At 42.1% G+C, this 21,771-nt stretch overlaps 1 protein-coding gene across 1 annotated transcript in view; it reads right to left on the bottom strand.

Moving 5' to 3' along the window:
- KIF5C (kinesin family member 5C) overlaps positions 1–21,771 on the bottom strand; it is a 154,018-nt gene that overhangs the window by 44,926 nt on the left and 87,321 nt on the right. Inside the window, exons 11-12 of the mRNA XM_081262362.1 lie at positions 14,298–14,446; positions 4,660–4,835 (exon numbers count right to left, since the gene is read on the bottom strand). Coding sequence (XP_081118488.1) covers positions 4,660–4,835; positions 14,298–14,446 — 325 coding nt within the window. The remainder of the gene's footprint in view (positions 1–4,659; positions 4,836–14,297; positions 14,447–21,771) is intronic.

Below are 21,771 nucleotides of genomic sequence, written 5' to 3'. Positions count from 1 at the left end.
ACACCCATGTTTCACAATGGTTCTGCAAAATCCTGATGACCTTTCTCCCCAAACCAGATCATTGGCAGGAGAATTAGGGAAATTATACCAGGGTGAAATGGCCTCAAAATGTACTTCTCCAATTAGCAGACTATTTTGTAGGACATATTTTCTGTTCTACCTTATAAACTTAGCTTGTCAGTTACCAGGAGCAATTGTATCTGTGCTCCTCCGCACATAAATATTAAACAACTTAACATAAAAGACCCCAGGAGTTTAACATCAGGGAGCTGCCATCTCTCCCCCAGGACAAATAAACAACACTCCAAGTGATAGGAACAACAAAAGGAGCAAATCAGGGAGTGGACTCTTTGTTCTTAGACTGTGCTCATCTCAAAGATGAGATGTGCTCATCTCAGATGCAAACTTCCTTCCTCACAGGTGACAAGCTGGGACACTGAGACTTTTAAGGTACAAAGAAAAACCTAGGGCCTCTAGGCCCTACCTGGAAGGATGAAGAGCAAGGATTATTATAAAGGACATGCATCATTTGCACTAGACATTTCCCAAACTACATTTACACCTTACTAAGGCAATTTTCTAAGAAATTGGTGTAGTCAATTGTGATTATTTTTTAAATGACTCAAAACTTTCAGAATAAGGTTTGCTGTGCATTTGCTCTATGGTTAAGCATATCTCTCAGGACGGTAAGCTCACTCAGATCTAGTCCACAGAAAGCAGATTTCAAAGCACTTTTCAGATACTGAATTTTCTTATATATGAAATGACACTTAGAGCTCCACAAATAGGGAACTGGTTATTAAAAGGTCGATCATGGTTATTAAAAGGTCACTGGTCACCCTTAATTATAAGATATTTTCCCTGCAATGGTAATTAGTGTAATAAGTAATCAAATTACGCTTCTGCTCACTTATTTCACCTCAGCACAGTAGGATTGGAGAGGTGACTAGGAACAAAGAGGATGCCAACTCCAATTTGTTCCGTTGTAACTGCTCTCGATACCCCTAGGCATCACCACCGCTTCAATACCACAGATGATGTGGCTTCTCCCTCAAGCAAACAAAACCCAGAAGACCAAAATAGAAGGAGCTAATATTTACCGAGCGCCTGCTGCATGCCAGAGACTTGAAATCCCCACTGCTAGCTTTGGAAGCAAGAGCTAGGGACCCCATGTTACAGATGAGAAAAGCACCCTTAGGAGGGCTTTGTCCTAGGCCTGATGGGTCGCAGGCCAGATGCCACAGTGTGTGCTTTTCTACCACCCAGCACTACATTGGGGATACCTGTCTTTAAGTCCCTAGAGACACAGCACAGGGGGACAGAGAGCAGCAAAGAGGAAACTAGGTAGTCTTCCTCCCACTGTAGCCTAGACAGATTCACTGGGGTTGACCAGTTTCTCATTTAAAGGGCTCAGGCCAAAACGAGATGAGAACTGGATTAGGAATCAAAAGATGCATAACCTTGTTCCAGTTCCACCACCTGTAGGTGATGTGAACTTGGATAAATCATATAACTACCCTAGGTTAATGTCTCACCTAGACCCAGAAAGTTTGAGTTCTACTATTTAATGTTCATAAAGACGCCATGCCCCAACTCATGTATTCTTAAGGTATTTAACCACCTTCATCATTGGAAGCTTAGAAATATCTTCTAGAACCTTTGAGAGGTGACGTAAGAACAGCAGTTGATAAGCCATGATCAGGAGTCCTGGCCCAGAGTTACTAGGGCAGACCACTAGCCTTGGTCCCTCTAAGGCTGAGGCTTTGGGGCTCGGTTTGCTCCCACATCTATCAGCACCATTCTACAGTGGACCACAGATGCTATCCTCACATTGTGTGCTTTGCCAGGCTATCAAGGCATGCACTGTAGGCAAATGACATATTAGAAAATGCCCTATGAAAACCAGATATCCATATATAGAAGAATTAAACTAGATCCCCACCACTCACCCTAGGCAAAAGTTAACTCAAAAATAGATTAAAGATCCAGGAATTAAAACAGAAATTTTGCAAATGTTAGAATAAAACACAGGTCAATGTTCCAACATGTTGGCACCAACAACTTTCTCAATAAGACTCCTAAAGCTCAGAAAACAACACCACGTATTAGTAAACAGAAAGGCATCAAATTATAAAGCTTCTGCACTACAAAGGAAACAATTAAAAGCATGAGAGAGAGTCTACAAAATGGGAGAAATCCACAGGAGGATTAATATCCAAAATACAAAGACTCAAAAAACTTAACATCAAAATACAAATAACCCAATCTATAAATGGACAAGTGAACTAAACAGACATTTCTCAAGAAAGTAAAAATGACCAACACATATATGAAAACCCATGTTCAACATCTTTAGCCATCAGGGAAGTGCATATCAAAACTACACTAGGATTTCATCTCACTCCAGTTAGAATGGAAATCATCAAGAATATAAGTAATAAAAAATGTTGGCAAACACATGGGGGGAAAGGGACCCTTACACTGTTGTTGGAATTGTAAATTAATACAACCACTATGGAAATCAGTATGGAGGTTCCTCAAAAGACTGGAAATGAAACCACCTTATGGATGGATGTCCCAGCTTTACTACCCCTTTGGTATTTATCCAAAATAATTAAAGTCAGCTTATTATAGCAATACATGCATACCCATTCACAATAGCCAAGTTATAAAACCAGCCTAGGTGTCTGTAAGCAGATGAATGGATAAAAGGAAATGTGGCATATACACAATGGAGATTTTTCAGCCATTAAAAAAAAATTGTCATTTTCAGAAAAATAGATGAAACCGCAGAACAACATGTTAAGCAAAATTAGCCAGACTCAGAAAGTCAAGGGTTGCATGCTTTCTCTCAAATATGGAAGCTGGAGGGCATAAAAGGGAATCTCATAAAACTAGAAGGGAAACCAGTAGGACAGACAGAGGTAAAGACCAGAGGAGAGGAGGGAAGGGAAAAGGCCGATACCCAGCAATGACACTGACTAAATTATGCCATAAGCAAGAATTAATATGTCACAGTGAATCTCACTAATATACATAAATATTATGTACCAACAAAAATGTAAAAAGGAAAAATGAAAATGCCGTAGGCCAGCCATAAGGAGAGAGAGAGCCTCGAGCCAGTTCTCTGGTCACTAAGTGACTGTCTCAGACATGGCATTTTCTCATCTCTGGGCTCAGTTCCCATGGCTACATGACAGATACGCTAATCAATAAAAGCTCTACAGCCACCAAGGCACACTACGCCAATTCCAGTCGTGGCTGGCATCTATTCTCAGAAGCCTGGAAAGTGGAGTCAGGTCCTCATCTCATCTAAGATGTTCTGTGGGTTCCTAAAACTACCCCTTGAGCCCATTAATCATAAAACAGGAAAAAATATGCACATAGTCTAACTTTCTTGGCTATTTAAACAGCAGAAATTCTTAGGAGAAATCAAGAAATTGCATAAACTTTTAACTTACTAGTTATCTCCATTTTTGTCTTTCAGGTTTTACTTAAACTGGGTAGAAAAGGAAGATGACTGTATGTCCAAACTGTGAAGGGTGAGTGACCTCGCGCTCAAGGGAGTGAAGATTTTATTAAGACTGTTCTGGAAGGGGAAGGGGAAGCACCTCTATGGTGCAATGGATATAGCACACTGGACTTCTAGCCAAACCTGCAGTGGCCATTCAAAAGCAAAGGGGTGACCCTAGTTTAATGCTGTGGTTATAATGCAAATTCCCAGAATCACAAACAAGCAGAACTAGCTTCCTTTGGGCAACCAGTCACATTCAGCTTGTAAAGGTGATGGCAGGCTCTGAGCTTTACCCCAAAGAGAGAGACCTGCAAGATTAATGGTGACTTTAACATAACAAAGCTGTTTCTTCCAAGCCAGAGGTGTCCCCAAGCACTCTGAGCTGAACCACAGCAGAAAAGATTAAATCAGACTAAAAATATCAGCAACCTTGATGAAAAGAACTGAAAGGATTTAGAATATTCCAAGGGCAATAAGCCAAGATCACATGAAATGCCAATATCATTTCCTATGCCTCTGGGATTTCTAACTCGGCCTTTATTGGGAATGAATGATACATGTTCTTCAAGGTGTCTTTTCCTCTATTCCAACTTATGCATTTACATGACTATTTGAGTCCCAAAAGTCTGTCATAAAATTAAACATCCCCAATGAGCATGTACAAACTACTTCAATAAACTGCTTCTGAAAACAGCTTCACAGATGAAGTAAACCATCAGTCTGCACTTAGCTTCCCACTCCAGGGCCTTAGAGGTACAATTAAATTCACTGTTGAGCCGCCATCCTTGATCCTAGTTGGGGGGCAACTGTTGAGGGATGGGCCAAGAGAGGAAAGAAAGGTACACACAAGCAAAGGCCACACACACTCACCCACCCCTTCTTCCACACAGTGGTCAGCCAAGTCCAATCTCTGGAGGCAAAGACTAAATAGGACCTGCTTGTGTCGAAGCCAACATCCTGCTCTTTCAATTAAACTCCCATTTCACAAGAACCAAGCTCCCTGAGCCTGTAGGATCCAGAACTAAGAATTATTAGGAAGATAAACATCAAGATTGTTCTGTAACCCTACACATTTCCATAGGATTTGACGCTGTCTGGGATCTTTACTCTCCGCACCCATGCACTGTAAACCTCTGGCTACAGACCTTATCATCCAGTTGTCTGTAGAGACTGGAGATCTCCTCTTCATACTTCTCCTTCTCCTCTGTAGAGATGCCAGCAACAACAGGAGTGATGTTGTCTATGATGGGCGTGTTATCACAGGGCTCCAAGTTCTTCTGGTCCTTGGCACTGATCTGCTCATCCTCAGGCACAGCTTCTCCTGCAAAACACAGCCAAGGGGCGTTGGACGTGAAAGAAACTGAGCCTTCAACTCTCCAGGAAGAGTTCTAGAAATAGTCATTCCTGGTGAAAAATACACAGAGGAAGAGCTCTAGTATAAAGTTAGTCTGTGCTCTTTCTTTGATAAGAAAGGTCAGAGTTAATTGACCAAAATTAGTCTGAGGAAGAAGACTACCCCTCCCCCTTGATGCATTGCCTACTGGTTCCACAGACCACACAAGCTCTTAACTAATCCAATTTGCAGCAATGCCTCAAATTTTTTGCACATACTTTGCTTTTGTTGAGAAATATGCTGAGGCTTTACTTAGAATCACATTCTCTCTAGTGACGGATTCAAAGAGAAACAGGCCTCTGAGGCATGCTAATTACCAATTAATTATATTACTGTTCCATTAGTAGAAACAGCCAAATCAAGGAGCACAACACCATTGTTTAAATAGAACACTGTAGGCCCTAAATCCTCCCAATCTGAGAATCTCTGAGCCTACCAGAAGAAGTGGGGGCTTCGACTAGCACTGTGGGAACACACTTTCCACCGCTCCACTCTCCCCTAGGAAGTCAGAATTAATTGGCTCTGCTAGAGAGTTCAAGCAGAATAGTTTCCTGTGATGTCAGGTAGTCCAGGGAAAGAAAACAGCAGCCAATCCAGAATATGGTACAAAGAACCTTCCCACCACTTCTCAGTCTGCACAGGAGTATTTATTAGGGCCTTCAGAAGAAGCACTGCCAAATTTGACAATGCAAATTGAGGAAAAGGTACAATTCTTAAGCTGGTCAATGGCTATTACCAACAAGAAAATCACCTTGCAAAGACAGAGTGCATGGAGACAGATTCAGTGAAAACCACAGAGCTCAACTGTGTCTCTCAAGTATCTACTTGGAAAGCAAACCCAAAGCAAACACTTCTCCATCACAATGTTTACCACCAACTTCACACTCATTTCACTACAGCCAGTGAGTGTCTGTGATGTTCCATGCCTCACTCAGGTTCTCAGCCCATAAAATCCATCTTGTGAAAGTTCCCCAGGAAAACTCCCCTGAACCAGAGAGAATTAAAAACAAAAAAGTAGAACAGATCCTAATCTGTGCCTTCAGTAATGCTATGTATATGCCTCAAGGAACCCACTTTACACTTTACTTCAACATAAACAAAACACTGTGTGATGGCTTAGTTTTGCTGCTTTCCATTCCATTACTTCACTTGATAATGACAAAATAGTATCTATGTAGGTCCCAATGTCTGGTAAAATTAACCCCATGGTTTCACTTTTGTATCACAGATCCATCTGAAGCAGCAATTTGAAGGAAAAACTATTGCTTTGCTGAATACGAACCTGAGTCAACTCTTTTTCCCTTTTGAACTAGACTGCACCATACCTGAGAGTTTTTCTAAAATTATTGACCTGAAACAAAACCAGAATATAAGAGTAGCCTTTGAACTGAACCTGAACCAAATCAATATTTCATTCAGTTCCAATTCCTGACTTAAAACATCCATCAACAACCTTAGTGTGCAGACTGGATTTCATCCAATTAAACATCTGTATTCTCCTCAGTAGGCTAAATCCATGGGCCATAAAAAGCAGTAAGGTAGATGGATGGATGGACGGATTAAAGGACATTTTCTAGCCACACAAATAATTCAGGACACATTCTCAACATAAACAACTCAAGCAACACAGAACATACATTAAAACTTTAAAGTCCCCTTTCCCCTCCATTCTAACTTGGATCCTTCTCCCACTAACACTTTGGCAAATGTTCTTCCTCTACTTAGTTCCTGACTGAACCTCTAACTTTTCAGGTAGAGCTGCTAAATTTGGGGACAGGGAAATCCACTGCACTATGAATTTGATCTTCCCACGTAAGCATGATGAAGGTGAAAATCTTAACTGTACTGGACCAGAAGCCAGCCAGACCATAAACATATTATCCAGGGGCCAAGTCACCCCAAGAAAGAGATAACAAAAGCATCTGGAAAAGACATATTCCCATATTCTCTGTGTTCTTTGGTTCCAAACGGCTGAAGATGCTTTGATATCATGAGGCTGAGGTGAACTAAGGAGCTGCCAGTGTGTTTTTTGACTCATCTGGGCAGACAGGGGTCAGGGATGAACTCTGTGACCTTAGCAGCATGTGACCTGTTCTGGCCAAAAGTCATAGGTCTAACTCTCCCTAAAACTGCACTCTTCTTCCATTGAGGAATTAGATTACTGAGGTCCAACAAGCTAACCAATGCAGCTACAAGACTCTGGAAGTGATCAATGAACACTCACAAATACCTCCAGTTCTTTGGCAGCTGCTAAAGCTACAGGTCTAATGACTCACAAGCCAAACTTCTGCTCAACCTCTTGATTGCTTTTTGCATAGGAGACGTAATAATAATGCCTTCATCACAGTTGTTCTAAAGATAGATGAAGACAGTATATATAAAAAGCAGAAAAGGTGTTATTGTTTAAAGTCCATCTCAGACCTCCTCTTCTTCCTGACAAATGTGCAAAATTTTAGGCTTGGCAGATAAATTATTATTTTTACTTATTCTGAGATTAATGTTTCTAGTGTTTTCACAATACCTTTGTGGTCAAAGCTCGGTTCCAAAAAGGGGGAAAAAAAGCACACAATATAGTTATGCAAGTCTCTTTCAGGTTTATTTTTATTGTTATTAAAACAATATTTGAAGTCCATAGCAGACTTTCTGGTTTCTCTTGAACAGTTCTCTGAATCAAAGCACCAACATGTCTCCCACAAAGCTACATCTAAACAGCAAGCTCTTGCCAGTCTGTATTCTAAAGGTCAGGCAGTCAGGATTATTTTTTTGCAGCAGCCGTTCAGACTGCGAAGAACAAAGCAGCAACACGCACAAACAAAAGCAGCACAGCTCCTGCCCAAAGAGGAACCAAGAGCTGGTTTCCCCAATACCACTGCCCTTCAAAGGACTGAGAAAATGACTTCCAGAAGCACCCCTGATAACTGCACTGTCCAGCTCACAAAGACGTCGGGGACTGTAAATTCCCAACACCGTGCAAGACCTGACACCAGGCAATCTGTCTCCATGGCAATCTCACCATGTTAATCAAGAATATTCCCTGCACTGCAGTGGACTGAGTCTCCGGAGAAGCCCCCGCTAGGTGATTACGGAATAACTGATTGTAATGAGGAAGACAGCTGCAAACAAACCCTGGAGGAATAATGCCCTGAAATCTGATAGTGGGAGAAGGACCACCAAATAAAAATTAGCACTTTTTTTTTTTATTCTCCTTCTGCATTAAAGGTTGATATCTCTTAGCCTAGACCCTCAGGCGCATGCCTGCTATCTGTAAGGAAAGAGCTTATAAATACTGTAAAGCATCTGATTTTCTACACTGAAAGGCTTGCCCCCCCACCACCAGAAACCTTCCCCTTCTTCAAATAAGCATTCTGGCATTTACTACTGTCAGATGTAATTACCTTTAAGGACTAAAAAGATTTGTGTTTACACAGGAGCACTCATTTGGAGCATACCTATAAGGCTTCCAGAGCATTCTAATTATAAAAAGAAAACCCCCAGAGAGCATAAATAATGTTTCTACAAAAAATAGAAATCCATCAATTGCAATAGACAGAAATGATAGACTAATCAAAAATTCTCATTAGGTCTATTAGTTAAAAATTCTAAAATAGGTTTTTTTGGTTGTTTTCTATTTTCTTTCCAAAAAAGAAAATCATTAGACTGCCAGGAATTCATTAAAATTTCACACATGAAATAGCAACAAGCTAGTTATCCTTTTCATAAGCTGGGTCCCTAAAACCTCAGGAGAACATAGAGAGGTAATTGCATTCTCTCAACAACTCCAGGGCAGAGATTTGCTGGTCACTCACAGCTTCCGCCAGAAACCACTGCAGATCTGGCAAACGAGGTGTTTCGTTTTAATACCAATTAAACAGGCCCAGTAGCAACCCTAACAGTAAGTAATTTCTATATCAAAGAAACTAAAAGGAAACCTTTAAGTTGCCAGATGGGTAAGAGCAGCTGGCTACAAGATGTCATTATATAAACGTGAGGTTTTTGTTTTTGTTTTTTTTTTAAAAAAAGGACTCCTTTAAGAGATTATTTTGCATACAAATAGCATCCCTCACCCTAGTTCCTAAAAATACTGTAAGTAGCTTAAGACATTCTCTAATCCCTTCCAAAGTAATTTTCTAATAAACTGATCACCTGGGACTCCCACCCTCTTTACATTCAGGGCCTCTTGAACAGGCCACAAGGTTCTCCAAGCGGTCAGTATTTTCATTACAATTTGGTTACGCTCTCAAAAAGAGAAAAGAGGGCCTGGCAAATTAGATATCTCAAACACAATGCTGATTTCTATGGATCCACTATAATCATGAATCTGAGAAGGCGGCCAGCATCTTCTACAGATTTAATGCTGAGAGAGCAAATAGCATGCCAACAACTCTGGTCCCAAAGCTCCATAAAGCCCCAAATTGGACTAGAAGTTACAGATTTATCTAGTTATTGAACCATGCCTGTTGGTATGGCAGGTTTTAAACCTAGAGAACAAATCTACTTTAGAGATGACCAGTTCTTCCACACCTTCTCAGCCTGGGAGGAAATAATTTATTTGCATGATTTCTGCAGATGGGGTAAAGCTACCTCCACTCTATTATTTAATCTTATATTAATTATTCAAGAGAAGAGGCTCGGCAGATGCACTAGATTGTCAGGTCATTTCCCTGTTCTCTTGACACCTGGATTTTCAGGTCCTTCTTTTCCTGACTTCAACTCCTACTAAAAAGTTCCTATTCCTTTACTTTCTTTTTCAAATGCAAAATTCAGAGTATCAGAGGTGAGCATGATAAAGTCTGATCTGGCGGCCAAGGGAATGATGGACCCAACCACTTCTGAACATCATGCCCCTACTCTTCAGCCCTTCCTCCCCATACTCCTGTCAAGAGTTTTCTTGATGGATGAAGGGGAGATAGATAGATGACCAGGAAGCCATAATTGAATCCAGCTATCTACATCTATCCCCATATTCAGGATTGTTCAAGTCCTTCCCACACATATGATCAACAAGGCTTTAAAAGGAGAAGTCCATTTTTTGGCAACTGTCTCGCCCCATCCATCTGTTCCTTAAGAAAGTAGGCAAGCATATTTCCTTGAGGGTCAAGTGCCAACAGAGCCTCTAGGTCTGATGAAAGACTGGCCCACAAGATGTCACTAGCAAATTACAGTGACCATGTGCTGCTTTTCAGTCATTTGACATCCATTCTCATAGCAGCACCTCAACCTCTTTCTGAGGAATTACTCCCTGGATTGCATGTAGTCTCTATCAGACAATTTATCAACGTACCCTATCCTTCTCCCCAGTCAAGCCACCACCAAGCGCAGAATTCCTCTTCTATCCAGGGTCTCTGTTCTTCCAACATTATACTACAAGCACAGGAAAAAAACAGCTGGAGAGGATTCATTCCAGGTGCGGCCTGGCCCCTATGAGATCTGCTATGTGTACCAAGCCCAGCTTCTGCCTGTGGAATCTGATTCCTCAGCTGATCTTTGGATTTTGTGACCCCCTCCTATTCTTCTAATGCAGTCTCTTTTTGCTTAAGCTGGGATAGGGTCAATTCCTATGGCTTGCAATCTAAGGACCTTAACTGGCACACTGCAGAATTAAACCAGGCCAGTGGCGTAAAAAGCCTACCTTTACAAAAATAGAGTGTGGCCTCTCCTCCTTAAGCCACCATGCACATGCCCAGAGCTATCCTGCCTTAAGAGACAATGTCAGAAATGAATTCAGGCTTGTGCAGAATATAGCCTATGAGTCATAAGTCCTGGTCTGAGAATCAAGGCTCAGCTGTGCCCTGAGGAAGAAACTGCCCTGCCTGCATTCTGAGTAGCCCAGTCAGAGCTGCTGTGACAAAGTAGGATGCAGATGCACCTGGGGCTTCTAAACACCAGAAATGATTTCTCACAATTCAAGAGCTGGATGTCTGAGAACAGAGTGCCAGCATGGTCAGGTTCTAGTGAGGACCCTCTTTCAGACTTGCAGAAGGCATCTTCTCATTGAACCATCACATAGCAGAAAACAGAGAAGCACGGTCTCTCAGGACTCTTATAAGGGCCCTACATCTTAGGAAATAGTCACTTCTCAAAGGCCTCTTTCCCCAATATTAATACCTCGGAGGTTAGGATATCAACATGTGAATGTTTGGAGGATACAATCTATCATACCCATCAAGCTACGAGGGTACAAAATTGGTACTGGTAGAGGTGGGGGTGGGTAGAGAAGCTGAGACCAGTCTCTAGGCATGTAACAGTAATATTTCACATGGGCAGTGCCTGCCCCTGCCCTGGCACAGTCCCATCACTGTCCATTGGATCAGACAAGTCTCCCTTCTTTATTTACATTCTCTGCAACTGATTCCTGCAACTGATTCCCTCCTCCCTGTATTGCTACCTCATGATCTGTGATAGCAAGTAGGAAAAGGTGTGTGTGCACGCGCACACGCACACACACACACACACACATGCACACACTCAACTGCAGTCCTTCCTGGCTCTCACAGATAGAGTGTACAGGGAAGCTTTTAAATAATGAATGCACCATGCAAGAAAGATGTCTCTTTCCCAGGGAGAGGACACACAATGGACAAGGCGCCCATTACTTGTTCAGACCCCAGTGTGGAAACATCAATACCTGGGAAACGTTAAGGGAAATTAGTGGCTGATTCCTACGGGTTTAAAACCAATGTGTGTGTCAAATTTCAAAAGAAAGTTGGCAATATCCTGCCACTCTGGCTTGAGTACTCCTCATCCCAGCTTTCTAATTTATGCACACCAGCCACACCTTCACGACTTCAGCTAGGAGGAATTAAGACTGATACATGGGGCATCAAAGGGCTTCCAGGCCCTTCTTTCTTTGGTCCTTCTTACTTTTCACACTCGTCTCACTGGCCTGGACACAAATCACTAGCTAGCTCCACGTGCAAGCAGCACCAACAATAGAAATAGCTTGAACTATTCAGATCCTCCAGTTTAGAGCTGTCTAGCCTGTCAGCACCTTAAGGGCTACTGCTTAGGAATTCAACACCCAGCCCCAGAGACATAAAGAAAGCCTGGCTTGGTTTGTGTGTGTGTGAAGTCCACTGACACATCGCATGATGTGCTGTGAGTGCTTGAGATAGCTGTGCACTCATAGTAGGCCCACAGCCAATTCCCACCAATCCCTGCTAACTTTCCACCTAAATACCTCTTGGGTCCATGCATTCCTCTCCCTTCCCCTGCCATACCTCTCAATTAATTTGCCATCATCTCACCCAGTGAGTAGCTCCTTCTCTACCCATTCTAGCTCATTCCCCTACACAACCAATGGAGCTTCAAAAACCCAGATCTTATCATATACTCTACAGCTTAATACCCTGAATGGCTTCTCACTGCTTCCAAGATCCAGGACAACTCTTTTCTGGGAACAGCACCACCTACCCCTCCAAGCTCACCTCAGACCAGTGCATCCCTTACCTCCCCACTGGTCCTTCCTCTCAAGACCCTTATAAATTTGGTTCCCTCTACCCACGCCCCACCCCCACCTAACACCTTCTGTTTCAGCCACCTAACTGCTGTTTCTCTCAGATCTATTCTCTGTACTGCTTATTCCTGGAAGCCCACATGGGCTTCTCAGCCTCCATCAGGCCCCAGTGGTAACAACTCCTGGCTAAATGCAGTTTCCCTTCTTGAAATGCACCATAGAACATCACCACATGTTTATTGACTATGATCTCCGGGCAGAAGAGAGATTGTGCCCAATGGCCCACCCTCCTTTAATCTCCAGCACCCTCATTAATACACGTTTACTTAGCAGGCCTTTATTGCAGATCTATTATGTGCCAGAAATCATGTCTTCCTTTTCTGAAATTATGTGACTTAAAGGCTTATGTAGGATCTCGACAAAAGGCACCAAAAATGGTAATTTCTGAGTAGACTTGCAGTGTGGATGAACTGGGGTACCAGATAGAATGATGCTAAGTGGAGAGGCCAAGAGCAGGATAGAGCGTGCAAAAAGATGCTGGCACTGGGGAGCCAGGCACACGAGGCTGAGGTGGATCCTAAGGCAGCACGAGAAAGGGTGGACAAAAACCAGGTTAACTGCCCAGGTGACAATGTTTCCAAGCCCTGTCCCCCAACACTTTACCAAAAGGCTTTACTGAATGTCCCAGTCATCCAACAGAGAACTGACCCAAGAGGATTCCAGAAATAAAACAACGCTTCATAGGGCCACTCCCCATTTTCCCTTCCACCCCTCCCCACTCTCCTACTTCTGCCAAACTGTAAGGAATCATCCACCAGGTGCTGAATTATTCAATTATTCTAGCAGCTTTCAAAACACATGCACAGCTAGAAACTCTCCTGAAAAGAGAAGCAACCCGTTATTTAGGCTACTAGGTCACTTTTTGATCCTTTGTTGAATCCTCGTTTGCCACATAATTGTTTTTGATTAAGCAGCAGCTCACTGACACCCCACCCTTACTAGCAAAAAGCAGAAGCATGAGATGATCTGCTGCTCGCTCGCTCGGCAGTTACAAACAGGTGCAGTACCTCCTGATCGGGCATGACAGCCCCCAAGCTCCAACACACCCAGAGCTCAGGTCTGCTGTAGTGCTCAAAATAAACACTGGTGACGGCAGCAGAGGGTCTGAGGAAAAACTTCCAACCATCTGCCATCTCCCTGCATGCACACACACCAACCTGCCTCATTTCAGTTAAAAAAAAAGGAAAGAAAGAAAGAAAGGAAAAAAAAAACTCTTCTACTTTCTAACCTCCATCACAGTGTTAAAAATCACTAAAATAACCTGTCTGCACTTGGATCTGGAAACCCCTCTTAACGCCTCACCCACAACCCACCCACCCAATGCACGTCAGCTCTCTGAGATATTTTCTCCCAGTAGAACAAACCACAGAGAATGTTTTGGGGGGAAAAGGAAAACTGGTCACGAAACAAGACTCCATCTTAGCACAGGCTGGCTTCTTTAGGGGCCTCTGTTTCTGCCTTTGATAAAGAAGAGCATGATGGTGAGTTAAGCAAAAAAAAAAAAAAAAAGACCAATGTTTGCCAATGGTGGCTTTTAACCCCAAAGAAATGATAAAATTCATCAGAGAGGAGATTTTTTATTGAGTCCAAAGCAATCTGAGCCACAAAGTCTCAGGCACTACCCACCTCAGAAATGGCTACCAGAATGGAGGGCAGCAGTAGTCAGGGTGTCTCATTGGAAACAGATCAGGCCAAACTTGCCAGCCAACTGACAGGATGCAGGTGGGGATCTGGGCTAGGAAATCAGAAAATATCTGCTTGCTCACTGGACCAAACTCTGCCATCATGCCCTTTACCAAGTGCCTCCCAGGAGGCCAGCAGTCGGGGAAAGAGAAAGCACACACTGGGCCCCCTCCTTCCTCTCCACTCCTCCTTACCATTCCTCCACCTGTTCAGCTCCATCTCCAGATGCTGAATGACATTCTTCAAAGTCTTGTTTTTCTCTTTCTCTTTTTCATATTTCTTCTTCCATTCCTCTGCTGTCAACTCCAGGTTCACAGAGACTGTGTTCTTTATGGTCTTAGCTCTGGGATTAAAAACATGAGGGGAAAATCCTGAGTATGGCTACTAGCATTCACTGAATCAATACAACTAAATCTTGGGCTCCTTTCAGGTCCAAGGGTCTGGACTGGGAGAGCGGGAGGGATCCAGTCATTTTCACCTACCACCCTCCTGGCCGGAGATTAATGGCACTGCGGCTCTTTCAGTTCAGACTCATCCTTTCCTTCTCTCCTTTATATCCCACCAGTCTCTTAACCCAACAGATTTTTATTTGAATTGTCACTCAAGGTTGCCCCTTACTGCATTCTCTGTGCCAGCACCTCACTCTGTGTCCTCAGCCCTACCTAAGGTTATGTCTTTCTCCAGCCTTCAGCCTTCCCCTTAAGTGTCCTGCATGTCACCAGTTTCATCTTCCTAGGTAGATCAACAAACATTTATGAAATACTGGGTATATACCGAGACAAATAGACAAGTTCTCTGGTCTCTTGGAGCCTGGGGCTACTGATATCAATGATAAACAATGAAACATTAGTTATTTCTCTTATTCCCATTTGGCACATAGAAGTATCCCTGCTGTGTTGAACACATACCAACACATGCCTCATATGGTTGAGTCACAGAACCCAGCGAAGCTGGCCAGGTGACAATCATGGTTCCCAACTAAGCACATGCCCCCATCACAGCCATTTGTCACCATACTAGAATAAAGGACCCACTGTTCTCAGATCATCCATTAAAAAAAAGTCATAAATTGAGATATTTTTATTTGTATTTTCCAGTTTAAGACAATTTTTTAAAATAAATAACACGAGGACAAACATGTTTGATGGCCACCATTTTGCTCCTTCTAGTATAAGGGGCTCTGTGATCTCCTACGGTATATGACCTGCAGGGTTGGGATGCCCCATGAATGGTAGCTGGACAGTAACTTAAGGGAGCAGCTGGCAGAGAGCTACACTAGTAATCATGAAACCCAAAATCACAATTTACCTAGGCACACACAAACCGGAACACATAAGCAGCCCTGTCCACTAAAATGTAAGCTGATCATGGCAGGATTCAACTTATTACTTACCTTTTAAAGAAGGTAAAACTTCATTTAAAACTATTTGACAACCTGTTTTACTTGCTATTGGCATTTTCATTTTAAACACCAAACCATCCTTATACCATCATATTTGCCTGTATGATCTGATGTGTGATCCAGGTTAATTACTACTGTCATCAAATGACATTCTGGACATGATTTCTATTTCAGGCTGACAGTACTCATTACCAGCACTACAGATGTCATTCCAAAAATTAATTCCTAAAGCAGACAACTAAATAACCCAACTGTCAAAAGAAGAGTTAAAGGACTTCAATATAAGACTCACTAAAGAATTAGTATAATTTTCTCTCATTCACAGTAGCTTGAGGCTGCTGTCCCCAGAAATGGTTCAATTCTAATTTTTCAAATAGGAGCAATTCTATTACTACTTTAAAGACTGTTTCAGCTTGACACTCTCACCTTGTCTTCGAACATCCTCAGGCGGTACTGTGGATGTTTCTCAGACTGGAGTACAAACACTGAAGCATCTATTAGCAACTTAGTCAGAAAGTGAAAAAATAACTCATGCTAAAACACTGTTGTGTTTTACAGGTGCACTCTGGGACTACTAATCTTACTTTTAAAATCATAAAGTGTCACTTAGTGATTCCAAATGATATCAGAAAGAGCAAGGCCGAGCTTCTACGCTACGCCTAGGCAGTCTCAGCCACAGGTGCGTGTTGCCAGCAGACCCCTGCAAGGAAATCACTGGTGCAACAGGTCTTCATTCTCTGAGCTCTTTTAAAATCTACTCAGCACATTCTTTATCTTCCACTTCTGTAGTAATCAGGGTCCCGGCAGGAAACAGATGACCTGCTCAAACTGCATTATTTGGAGAGAGTTTAACAAAGTGATTAAAAGGTGCTGGGAAATAATGTGATAATGTGGGAGGAGCCATTATCACCCTTCGACTGAAGGGGCCAGAGGGAGGACTCAGAAGAGCAAGGTTGCTTGGTGGAAAACGTAACAGCCTTTGGTGGAGGGCACAGAAGAGAAGCCCCTGACCTCACACTCTTCTTTTGATGACCTGTCCAGGTGCCTTCCCAGTGACTGAACCTGATTAGAAGCCAAAGGTAAAGGAGCCCATTTGCAGTGATCCAAACCAGCCACCTTCCCAGAGCACAGCACAGTGCAGAGACGGAGATTCAGAGGAGTAGGAATGCATCCCGACTCCCACCTGGAACACAAAGCCCCAGTGGAGCAGGACAACGGGCCTCTCTATTCTCCAAAGGCCGAATATAAAGAAATCAGCTCAGGCTGGGGCTGGGGATGTAGATCAAGAGGTAACACGCTCGCCTGGCATGCGCGGGGTGCTGGGTTCAATCCTCAGCACCATATAAAATAGAAAGATGTTGTGACCACCGAAAACTGAAAAATAAATATTAAAAAAAAAAAAAGAAATCAGTTCAGGCTGACAGGGAAAGAAGCCAATGCTCCGAAAATTGCTCTGCAGATTTAAAACAATATACCCCCAAATCCTGGAAGGGCGTGTGTGTGGGTGGGTATATAGAAAATTGGCAAGTTAGTTCTAAAATTTATAGTAGAAATGAAAAAAGCCAAGAATAGCAAGAATAATTTTGAAGATCAAAGGACTAAATATCAATACATAAAAAGCCACAGTAATTAAAACTGCTTACATAGAAACTTTGAAGTAGAGATAGAATAGATTGTCTAGAAACAGACAAATACCCAGTCATCTGATTTATGATGAAGACACCATACGGGACGGGGGAAAGGACAGTCCTCTCAATATATGGCACTAGGGCTCCAGTACCATATAAAAATATTCTACTCCAGATGGACTGTAGGGTAAAATAATAAAGCTTCTAAAAGAGAATGTCTTTAAGACCTTGGGGTAGGCAAAGACTTCTTAAGGAGCACATAAAACAAAAATAAATTTGACTTCATTAAAATTGAAAACCTCTCTTCATAAAAAGTCGCCATTAAGAGAGTTAAAATTCCAGTCGTAAAGTGGGAAAAGATAAATGAAATACATACACCTGACAAAAGACTTGCCCAGGACAACTCCTATAAATCAATAAGAAAAATCTAGGCAAACACTGGAATAGGCATTTCATAAGAAAGAAGTTCAAAACAAATAGCAAAAAAAGGCAAGTAAAACTACAGATACCTTTACACACCTACTAGAATGGTCAAAAGATTTTTAAATGTCAGTTGTTGGGAAAGAAGGGCAGTAAATATAACTTTGAATTACTACTAAAGTCAGTGTGAATTATTGCTATCATTTTGGAAAAGTACTTGGTAGTATCCACAAAATCCGAACACCTCATACAGGAATCCTGCTCTTACCCAACAGAAATGAGGATGTATGTTCACCTAAAGGCACAAGAACCAGGATCATAGTTGATTTACAGCAGCCCCCAAATAAAAACATCCAAATTTTCACCAACGGAAAAATTGGTAAAATACGAAAATTGTGCTCTATATGTATAATACGAATTGTAATGCATTCTGATGTCATACATAACAAATTAAAATAAATTAAAAAAATAACTACTCCTAACAATTTTGATGAATTTCACAGATAACAATGAAAGAAGCCAGATATAAACAGTACCATGTGATCTCATTTATATAAAGGTCAGAGACAACACCAATCCGTGTTGATCCGAGTCAAGACAACAGCTACTCTTGAGAGTTGGGCATGGACTAACAAGGGGCAAAAAGGAGACTTCTGAGACACTGGACAGCAGTTATATATATTTATAAAAATTTGTAAATTTACATTTAAGTTGATGCTTTTATTACATGTATATTATAGTCAATAAAAATGAGTTAAGAAAACTAAACTGCTATAGAAAGGAATCATATCAGATAGAAGAATTTCCAGATTGTCCAATAAACTAGTTACTAAGAAAGAGATTGAATTTCTGTGCCCAGAGGGGTTTTCTTAATAGAACAAACATCCTCCTGTCTAGGATGTTGAAAACAATCTTGCAAAGTGGAATAAAGAGGGTCTCATTCCCTCCTTCCCAAGAAGACCTGGAGCAAAAGGATGAAGAGCATCTACCATCACTTTTTCTTTTTACCATGAACTTTAGCAAATTTAGAGAATAAAGGCCTCTAAGGATCATTAGCTCCTACCTAATTTTGCCACTGAAAATGTGCTTCCCTGCTTCCTGAATATTTAGCTAGCTGTCATCCATGTAGTTACACGGTGATCTGCTATTTGGTTTCTTTTTTTGTACACTTTAGAGCATGTCAAAAGCTTTCACGGGCTGGGGCTGTGCTCAGTGGCTGAACACTTGCCTAGCAGGTGTAAGGTACCGGGTTTGATCCTTAGCACCGTATAAAAGTAAATAAATAAAGTAAAAGTATACTGTCCATCTACAACTACAAAACAATTTTTTTCTTCTTTTTTAAAGGCTTTCATTTCCTGGCTGTCTTATCTTGGTGTTTTCCACGTGTTTGTTGGCTGTAAGGCTGTAATCACAGTGAATAGTACTGTATCGAGACTCTCAAACACGGTGAGTAGACAGGGACCCTGGGCAAAAGAGCACGTGTGGACATATGCAGGGCTTATGCTCAGGCTCACACGTGTGCCTGTGCCTCAACTGCTCAGTCTGCTTCTCAAAGAATTTCAGGCAGTATACAAGGTAACTAAAACCAACAGGAGAGCAGAAAGTAGAAATGCTCTTAAGGCAGGTTTTATAATTTTGTGTAGCTGAAGATACACAGTCATGCATTGCTTAATTCCAAGACACAATCAGAGAAACACCTCAGTAGGCAATTTCATCATGGTAAGAATATCAGAGTGTGTTTACCTAAACTAAGATGGCTATGGGGTGCTGACATAACCTCATGGGACCATTGGCATACCTAGGGTCCACTGTTGCCCAAAATACCCTTCTGCAGACTGTAAAGCAATAGAGATGCCATCCAGTCATGTAGTACTGGGACCTTACCTATTTGATATAGGAAAACAAGGCAGTGATCTGTTGGAGCCTTATTCTAACCACTTCTTACTCATTCACCATCTTTAAGACTCAAACTATGATACCATCTGATTAACCCAAAGTGACCTAATCATTCACCAAAAGCATAAAAAATGCCTTGGTCTTCATTTCCAAAACCTCTCAGGGTTTTTACAGATGCTCCCAATGCACATATAGATATAAATGCTACTCCATAGGTTAGACCCATAGCAGACCTTGATTAAAGTCCTAAAAAAAGGCTACCTGGGGAAGAGCCTTAATTCAATCTGGAGTTTACCCTAGCAGTACAATCCACTTAGCGGAATGAGCCTAACTGTGAGGGTGCTATTATCGAGGCACCTGTTTTGCAGCTTCTCTGTGTTTTGGCTGACTTTAGATTCACACAACACTTCAGTAATTTATGATCTGGAATGGCCCAGATATAAAATCCTTCTCCCCACAGGAGGTAACAAAGGCCAAGTTTATAAAAGACCTCAAAGCTAATGAATGTTAACCCCCCTTGGAGAAGGCAGACCAACCACAGTGGAAAAAGAATAGAGGCCACAGTACCCCTTCCACCTCAGTGCAGGATGCAGAAAAGATTCTCTTGGACATATTCCACTGTGGAATTCAAAGAGGACAGCTGCCTCCCACTTTTCCTCCAAGCAACACTGAATCCCTCGACCGTTCCATGTGCAGCTCACACATCCGGAAGCATGTGTTCAGGATTCTAAGAGGTTTGATAATGTCTATGTTTATTTGGTCATAATTCTTGGTTGGTCTTAGAGATTGTTCTTGGATTGCTTCTTGATGATCCCTTCTAGGGGATAATTAATTTCACTTTCCTTACCATCCCAAGCTAAGGACCCAGACCTGATACTCTGAAGGCATCCTCATAATTTGGCACTTAAACAAAGTCTTCATCGAATAGAGAAGACCTACAACCACTAGCTCAGAATGCTGTATGTGCCATCCACACCTATTTCCCCAATGTCTTCCTCTAGGTGTGTTTCCTGGTCACTGTCAGTTCTAAAAGCTGTGTGCACTGTCTGTTGCTGGAGTTTATTCTAGTTACTTTGGCTTCCTTGGAAGAACCAGGGAGATATTTGTTCTTGGTACCTTCATACTTCCTGTTTCAGCATTTTCCTTTGCTCTCCGGGTGTCCAAGAGAGTATGAGCATTTTACTCTAGACAACTTCACACCTTCAACACAGGGAATAATTGGTAATGTGTGATTATGCCCCATGAATGCTGTGTGTGAGACAGAGACTGAGAGAGACCTCTGTGAGGTAGGAGGGGGCCTCCAGCATCCTTGTCTATCAGTCAGGATTCTCCTGAGAAACAGAACCAACAGGAGGGACAGAGAGAGAGAGAAATATTATATATTCTATTATATATATATATAATTCTATTATATATACAACATGATCTTCCTCTTATTTATTTATTTAAAGAAACTGTGCATGCCCAGTGACTCAGGAGGCTGAGGCAGAAGAATCACAAGTTAAAGGGCAGTCTCAGAAACTTAGCAAGATCTTGTCTCAAAACAAAAAATAAAAAATGCTGGGAATGTACTGCAGTGGTAAAGTACCCTGGGTTCAATCCCTAGTTACAAAAAAGAAAGAAAGAAAGAGGGAAGAAAGGAAGGGAGAGAGGGAGGGAGGAAGGGAGGAAAGAATGAACAAAACAAGGCAAAGAAAAACTGGGAACGCAAATCACCCAATTATCTTGGTCTACATGATCGTAGAGTACAGCAGGCAGCCAGCAAGCTGGACACCTAGACAGGAGTTATGTTACAGTCCTGAGGCAGAATATCTTCTCTGGGAAACTTGGATTCTTGCTTTTAAGGTCTTCAGCTGATTGGATGAGGGCCACCCTCATTATTCAGGGCAATGTACTTTACGCATTGTAGACATTCACTAATTTTACACATTAACCACCAAATACAAAATAGCTTTTGCAGCAACAGCCAGACTATTGTTTGATTAAACTGGGTACTATAGCTTAGCCAAGCTGACACATAAAAATAACATCAAAACTTCTAATCTATGCTGAATCCCATTTCCCCATGAAAACCCTAAACCTTCAGGAAAACCACTGCTCCAAAGCACCTTCCCAGATCCTGGGGAGCCATTTCCCTGCTTGTGAGGGAAGAGGGTCAGGAAGGAGAAATGAAAATTTTAATGACAGGGATGAGGAGTTGCATCTCATTGGCATCCAGTTCCCCACCCCGGCTCCCCTCACCCTATGCCCCACATCCGTGCCCTACACCCCTCGCCCCAGAGCAAAAATTAACCCTGTTGGCATGTCAGCAGCAGGTCCTCC

Source organism: Spermophilus citellus (genome assembly GCF_964194105.1).
Source record: "Spermophilus citellus genome assembly, chromosome: 11".
Lineage (NCBI taxonomy): Eukaryota > Metazoa > Chordata > Mammalia > Rodentia > Sciuridae > Spermophilus > Spermophilus citellus.
Note: the sequence above shows the minus strand (reverse complement) of the source record. Positions and strands in the feature narration are given on the sequence as shown.